The sequence below is a fragment of the Lupinus angustifolius genome, unplaced genomic scaffold, assembly GCF_001865875.1.
Source record: "Lupinus angustifolius cultivar Tanjil unplaced genomic scaffold, LupAngTanjil_v1.0 Scaffold_492, whole genome shotgun sequence".
Lineage (NCBI taxonomy): Eukaryota > Viridiplantae > Streptophyta > Magnoliopsida > Fabales > Fabaceae > Lupinus > Lupinus angustifolius.
This window is the reverse complement of record NW_017727863.1, coordinates 131294-139281: the sequence shown is the minus strand read 5'-3', so window position 1 is coordinate 139281 and position 7988 is coordinate 131294. Positions and strand designations below refer to the sequence as shown.

Here is a 7988-nt window from a genome sequence, read left to right as displayed (position 1 = left end):
TAATATGTTTCATTTAGGTAACGTATAAAATTATCTATCTATATTTATATCTACAATTTTATAGAAACATAGTATATTTACTATTATGGTGTAATTTTCCTTTTCCTATTTTACTCTTAGCACTTTTTAATTTCTAAAAGAAAACCATATAATCATATGTAACCACCACTAACATATTAATTACCCTTCACCTTAATTTCACAATTAAGATAAAGACAAAGAAATATAATATAAAGTGGATCCAATAAAAATTACAATATAGAGTATATTCAATACAAAAAATATTATAATTTACCAAAATGTATAAACCTTAAATACTCAACACCAGAAAATAAAAATGTGGGCTGACAGAAGTGTCTGTCACCATACTAGTTATATATAAAACATAATTAACCACTCTTATGGAATAATTTGTAATTTCTTATTTTGTCATTATCAATTTTTAATTTTTACAAAAAAATAATAATATAGTCCTAAGTAATACAACACCACATTAAGTGTAAGTTGAAATCATATCACTCACATTAAATTAGACATTCTAATAAAAAAATGGTCTAATACACGAACACCCACTAGTAGAGCTTAATGAGGATGATATGTGCAGCCCCACCCCACAAGTATAGATATCGTTTCAAAGAATTGAACACGTAATCTCATCGTTATTAAGCAATAACTTTATTGTTCCCTTAAACCTGGTCTTAAAATTGGACATTCTAATGAAGATAAAAAATTATAAAATAAAAATATGAAGTTATTTATACTAAGTACCATAAAATAAAAATGTGAGCCAACTGACATGAAGTGTGATTGAACATTAGTTTTGATAGAGTAAAATGACAAAGTATAAGTGTAACCTATTTTTTACACATACAAAGACACCTATTTTTTATACTTTCATTACACCGACCACCTCTACACGAGAAATAAGTGTAACCTTTGAAACAAAAAATGTGATAAATGTAATTAAGTTAAACAAAACATGGTATATTGTGGACACAAATCCAAATAATATATGAGATAATACTTCTTTATTATTTTGGTTCGTTACGATATAATATAAGAGTGATTTAGACAATATCTCTGTAGAATTGTTGATGCATTTTGTAACAAAAAATAATGAAGATACATTGATTTGTATATTATTTGTACTTGTCTACATAATATATCATGTTTTATTTAACTTAATTGAATTTATCATATTTTTTGTTTAAAAGATTACACTTATTTCTCATGCAGGGGTGATCAGTGGTATAAAAGTATAAAATCTAGGGGATTTGTGTAGGTGTAGAAAAATTAGAGATGGTTTGTATAATTTCACTAAAACTCAGAGGATATCACAATAATTTACTCTAAACTTTTTAACTTTTAATACTGGTGGCAAGCCTAAAAATGAAAATAAAAATCAATATAAATAAAAGTACTAAATTTGAATTAGACAATCCACAAAATAAATAAGGCACAAATGATTAAATAAACAATCCAATGAGAAATCAATCTAAAAATGAAAGTGTTATTGAAATTTAATGGATAAAATGAGAAGTAAAATTGGTAGGAAAAAATATGCAATCCTATAAAAAAAAGCACTTTACTTTACTTGTCTTTTCATAAATAAAAGTTAAGTTTATTATATAGGTGAGTTGTCAAACATATTTGTACTCTAACTTTAAGTTTATCTTTAAAAAATTAAGCAAAAATTACAAACTTCAATCTATACTAAACAAGCACCAAGACTAATTGTATAAGCTAACTTGTTTCGTAAAACCTACTGAGAAATAATAAAATGATCTCATAGAAAGAAGGATATGATAAGATAAAGGTATAAGTCATTTTAAGGGGCTTCATAAATGAGCTTACAATCCCTGAAAATTCCTCCTAATCAAACTAGACTATGAATTTACTTTTAGTTAGATAAACACTTAGGTTGGCTTGTAATCCCCTTGAAAACGTTCTCGATCACATCCAAATCTCTTTTATCCCACAAGGGGACATAAGCAAAAGTTAAAGTGCATATATAGTGAGTTTAATAAATTTTACATCAAACCCCAGTTATTAGTAAGTAATTTATTTTAAAGCTTTGTCTTTGTCTAATGGGATTCAATTCTTTAATGTTTCTTTATATGTATCCATGTGTTCTGGCTTTAGGTCTACAAATAGGTAGCCACTTCTAGAGAAGCACATTGTGCCAGTCCTAGAGATAGTAATAATTTATTATACTATGATTCAGATCACGTGCAAACCACGACATCCATGGAGAACAGACAAAATTTATTAATTCATTTACTCTTTGTTTCTTTAATCAGATATGAACAAATCACTCATGAGTTGAAGATTGATGATAATTATGAGAAATTGTAGTACTAGTTTCCTATGTAAAAGGTTACCAATTATGAGATTGGGGTACTTTGAGTCAAAATGGTCCAACCAATCTTATTTAAGTGTTATTTATGGCCCGAACTATTATTAATCAACCTTAAATCCTATGATAATAATTGCATTAAGTGCCAGTTTTTATAGGTCAAGGTTTGGTCCATCCTGTTATAGTTTCATCTTTTGATAACTAAAATTTGGCTCTTATCATACACTAATCTTTTTCACAAGTTCAAATTATTTCCAATATTGAAGGGTCTAATAGTAGATAGAGATGTTGACATAGAACACAAACAAATATTTAAGAATTTAGATTTTTACATATTTTTAAAAATCATCTTTCCCCTTACTTTCCAATACAGGAGGGTTGTGCCGAATTCTTTTTTCACAGTCTTAGTTCTAATTGCATCCCCACCACCCATAATGTTTACTTTTTAATTTTTTTTATGCAATTTCCTTTCAACTTGCAAAGAGGGGAATGATTAAGCATTTAAGTTGAGATTGATGCAAGAAGCGTGCACACTAAACAGAAAGACAGATGGTGAAAACTAGATGAGAAAATTCAAGTGGATTATCTGTTCCTTTTGTTTATAACTGCATAAGAAAAATAAATGTGAAAGCTATAGCTGATAAATACGGATACCTATTATTGACTCCTGAAATGTGTACTCAATTAGGCCAAATTATTGAGCCAACTGAAGAAAAGTACCTTCAGTACAGTGATACTTTTCCACATACAGCTCTTAAACTAGCGAACAAAACAAGAAGGGTCAGAAGGCTCAGAACAACATGAGGAGATAGGAGATTGAATAACTTCATCAAATCAAGAAAATTGATGTTACAGTTATGTGTGTATTTGAATTAACTTATTGAGACTAAAAAATTGTTTATAAATCAAAGCTTCTTTTGAGAGATTTTTTGGATAAAAAGTGATTATTTTCAAGCATGCACTTATAGACATGTTATCACAAATTATATAGCAAACAAGACCAGAAGTTGTGGTTGATCAAATAGGGAAAACGCATCTATGGAAAGGGACAAAAGATCATCCACTTAGTCACCGTCACTCAACATAACCTTTCAGAGACTGATCATATCTGAAAGAAAAGTACTTTTGGAAAATCTAGGGAAAAACATAAAACTTAAGCTGTTTATATACAAGTTTAACAAAAAACAGGTGTTTATGTATAAAAGCAACAAGACTACTACATACATCATATACCCAGCCAATACCAATTTATCTGTTTCCTCTTATCTGAAACTAATCTGAAAGTGATAAAAGAGGAGGAAAAAACTGAGGGAGCCGAAAAGGGCATGTCCTCCTTTCTTTTTCTCCTTTTCCAATGAATCCTCTTGAAGTTTCCAAAATTTGCTGCCTACTGCTTGCTTAACTCAGGGTCTTCTTTAATGCTCATTTCAACCAATTCAATAGCATTTAAACCTCCATCTTCGGTGGCTACGGTAGACTGTGAATCAATCCCTGACCCAGCTTGGATTTCCTTGAACATTGCCATGACTTGAATCATCGTTGGTCGCCGCCACGGTCTATCATCCAAACAAGCACTAGCAACCTTTAAGTGCTGCAAAAGCTCAATCTCTAGGTTGGGGTCTTCCTTCATCAGCTCTGGGTCAAAAACATCACTTATCCTGAGTTTGGCATGTTGCTTCACCCACCCCACAAGATTGTTATCACCAAAATCTGCTGAATCAGTTGGCTTTCTCCCAGTGAGCAACTCCAACAAAACAACACCATAGCTATAAACATCACCTTTAGTGGAGCATCTAAAGCTTTGATAGTATTCAGGAGGAACATAGCCGGGGGTGCCTGCTAGTGTGCTGACACTCAAATGGGTATCCATAGCACTCATATGCCTAGCCATTCCGAAATCAGAGACTCTTGCTTCCAAGTTCTCATCAAGCAACACATTGCTTGATTTCATGTCTCTGTGAATGATGTGAGGGTTGCAATTGTGGTGAAGAAAAGCCAATCCCCTGGCAGATCCAATGGCAATCTTCCTCCTCGCTGCCCAGTTCAGCTTGATCCCGACTTTCTTCGGGTCATGAAGAACATCATCTAGACTCCCATATTTCATGTACTCATAAACCAAGAGTCTTTCTTCTCCAACCTTACAATAGCCCAGAAGAGGAACAAGGTTCCTATGCTTGATTTTCCCAATGGTTTCCATTTCAGCAGTGAACTCCCTGTCCCCTTGTCCACTTATATGTATCAGTTTTTTTATGGCCACAATACTACCGTCCTTCAACTGAGCCTTGTACACATCCCCAAAACCGCCGGAACCAATAAGGCTGTCATTGTGAAAGCCATTGGTAGCTTCAAGAAGATCTGCAAAAGTAAGCTTCCTCAGGGGCTTCTCAAATGTTGCAAGGCTTATGCTAAGCGCTTCACGGGCACTGGTAAATTTCCAGAGAGAATTGGCATTACCCGAATGAGAATTACCATCAATGTAAACATCGAGCGCAGCTTCCTTCTTCTTCCTCCTTTTCTTCGTCTCAATGGCAACTAAAATCAAACCAAAGATGCAGAAGAGTGAGAACAACAAACCCATGGCCACGCTCCCTACAAGAGATGCCCGTCTCCTCTCAGACGAATGATGTCGGCCACCTGCACTGGGTCCTGGGTCTTTCCCACATTCATTATTAAGAGGAACTCCACACAGACCAGAATTATTCATAAACTTGTCTGCTGGAAAAGTATCGAATTGGCCGGATTCAGGAATCAGCCCAGTCAGATTATTGTTTGAAAAATCAATTTCTGTGAGCAAGGAAAGCCTTGTCAAGGTTGGTGGAATCTTCCCTCCAAGCCTATTGTGAGACAGATCAAGAATGTTGAGGGTTTTCACTTTCCCAAGCTCTTCCGGAATGCTCCCAGATATGTAATTGTGACCCAAATTCAAGATTGTCAAATAGGACATCGCCCCAATTTCCTTAGGAATACTACCAGACAACATATTATATGAAATATCCAAAAAGATCATAGAACCATTTCGGTTAAATATTGGCTGCACCTTACCTCCATAAACCCTAGTGAAATTGCAAGAGTTCCGTTTCAAAACTGAAATCCGGCTCAACTGCGGCTGATTGATCCCTGCAGACTCTAGCAAGTTCCCTGCACCATGACACTCCTTGCTCCCATCATTCTTTATGTAAGCATAAGTCTTCCCAATTATGAAATGCAATGTGATTTTCCCTGATTGCTTAAACAGCTCCAGTGGTATCGGCCCGGTAAGTGCATTAGTATTCAGATCCAACCATATCAAGCTCTTGCAATCTCCAAGCTCAGGTGGAATCCGGCCAGTGAACGAGTTATTACTCAGCTTCAAAATCGCGAGATTTGATAACTTCCCAATCCAGGCAGGAATTTCGCCACTGAGCCTATTATTCGACAGTGAGATCCAATTCAAGTTGGTGCAATTGCTTAACCCAGAAGGAATGTTCCCAGTCAAGAAATTAAAGTCCAGGATCAAATTCTCCAGTGTTGTGATGTACTTCAGTTCTTCTGGTATCTCACCGTCAAGTTGGTTGAGCCACAATATCAAATCACAAAGTTTCGAAAGAAACCCTAAACTCGCAGGGATAGTGCCCGAGAGGTAATTGAAGCTCAAATCCAAAGTCACGAGGTTCGAACAGTTGCTTAATGTTGATGGAATAGAACCAGAAAAGTGGTTATTCTGCAAGTAAAGCTCCTTCAAACTGTTCTTAGGATCTTGACAAAGTCCTTTCGGAATCGAACCAAACAAGCTATTAGCACTCAGATCCAACGATTCCAAACCCACCATCTCCGAAAACGACTCAGGGAGTGACCCGTTGAATTCATTGAAGGCCAGAACAAGCTGTTTAAGGCTGCTCATTTTCACGAAAACCGAAATCGGCAACTCTCCAGTTAACTTATTCCGGGAGATATCCAACAATTGGAGCGAAGAGCAGGCAGTGAATGCGTCCGGGACAGTACCAGATATGTTGTTAAGGGAGAGATTGACTTCGACAAGCGTGAAGCATAGGTTTGTAGCAATTTGAACCGGAATTTCGCCGAAAAAGTGATTATTGTCAAGGTAGAGAAACTTAAGAGAAGAACCATAGGGAAAAACCGGAACCGGACCAAAGAACTGGTTACTTGAAACATTAAGATGAATAAGTTGATTGCAATTGGAGAGTGTTTGTGAAATGTCGCCAGAATATTTGTTAGAAGAGAGGTCAAGAAACTTTAGAGAAATGCATTCACCAAAAGAAGGAATTGAAACAGAGAAATTGTTACCGGAAAGGTCTAACTTCTCTAAGGTAGTGCAACCGGAGAAGTCGGTTAGTCCGGTTAACTTGTTACCTTGGAGATGAAGTTGGTTTAGCTCGTGGCAGCCACGGGTTAAGATCCACGTGAGAAAATCAGGACCGGAAATTTTGTTGTGAGAGAGGTCGAGGAGTTTAACGTTGAGGGTCCACGGTGGTTGCTTCCGTGTGGAATATTCTAGAAGGTTGCTAGAGAGGTTGAGAGATTGGAGGTTGGGGCAGTGGGAGAAGGAGGTTACGTCGGAAACGGTGCCGGAGAGAGAGTTGTGGGAGAGATCTACGGTGGTTAAAGTGGTGGAGCATTTTTTGAGAGGGGTGATAGGGCCCGTTAGATTGATGGATTGGAGGGTCAGGATTTGGAGGTGGTCGAGGGTGAGAAGGTAAGTGGAGATAACGGTGAAGTTGACGGTGAGAGGGATGGAAGTGAGGTCTAAGGTGGTGATTTGGTTTGTTTGTTTGTTGCAAGTAACGCCGTTAAATGAACATGGGTTTTTGTTTGGGAGCCATGAAGGGAGAATGGATGGGTTAGGGAGGGTTGCTTTGAAGTTGAGAAGAGGTGAAGGAGAAGATAGAGGGATGAAAGTAAAGAAGGAGAAGAATAGGAATAGAGAGGAACATTTTGTGTGTTTGGGTTTCATTTTTTGAAAGAGAAGAGAGTGAAATAGGGAACAATAGAGGGTGCCTTTGATGGTGTTTGTTCAGGGTATGAGCTATGCCATTATAGAGAGAGAGAAGGGGGAGAGAGAGTGAGTGATTTGAGATGAAGAAAAGGAGAGTCAAAAGTTGGAGTAAGGAAGGTAAGAAGGGTATTTATCAAGTTGGAAGGGTGGACACAGCTGTGCTCACATGGCATGTGACACTAAACAATCATATATTATCCAAAATTATTGCAAATTTTGTCTCGCATCAATAATAATAGAATCAAAATAGAAAAAATAATAAATATTTAATTTTTTAATTGATTTAAAATATTATCTTGATGTAAAATATGGTTTAGAACATGATTTGAGAGATGAATTATTTTTTTTATCCTCCTTCATGTTACACTCTCCCTTCTCATATAGTTAATCATGCCTTTCTTATCCACTTTTTTTTTTACTTTCTCATTATTTTTCTTATCTCTAGAACCTAAAAGTATATATATTTTTAATTGGGAAGTGACGTATTTTTTGGTACATTAGAAATAACAAAAAACAAGAACTAAGATAATAATGAGAGATCTAACTGAATATAAAATTGACAATAAGTTAAAACTGAGTTTCAAATCTTGAGCTCTTCCTGAGAGTGAGAACCAAGTTTAGTCATGACGTTCGCCATTA

General features: G+C 35.8%; 1 protein-coding gene across 1 annotated transcript; it reads right to left on the bottom strand.

The window, feature by feature from the left end:
• Nucleotides 1-3430: 3430 nt before the first annotated feature.
• On the bottom strand, nucleotides 3431-7471 carry LOC109341521 (brassinosteroid LRR receptor kinase-like). The gene is made up of 2 exons (XM_019579452.1): nucleotides 3718-7471; nucleotides 3431-3615 (listed from the first exon to the last, which is right to left on the bottom strand). The coding sequence occupies exon 1, from the start codon at nucleotides 7305-7307 to the stop codon at nucleotides 3744-3746; it is 3564 nt and encodes a 1187-aa protein (XP_019434997.1). The 5' UTR covers nucleotides 7308-7471; the 3' UTR covers nucleotides 3431-3615; nucleotides 3718-3743.
• Between the last annotated feature and the right edge of the window lie 517 nt (nucleotides 7472-7988).

What these genes read in the sequence shown, in the direction of transcription:
- LOC109341521 (XM_019579452.1), bottom strand. Translation starts at nt 7,307, where the DNA reads ATGAAACCCAAACACACAAAATGTTCCTCTCTATTCCTATTCTTCTCC.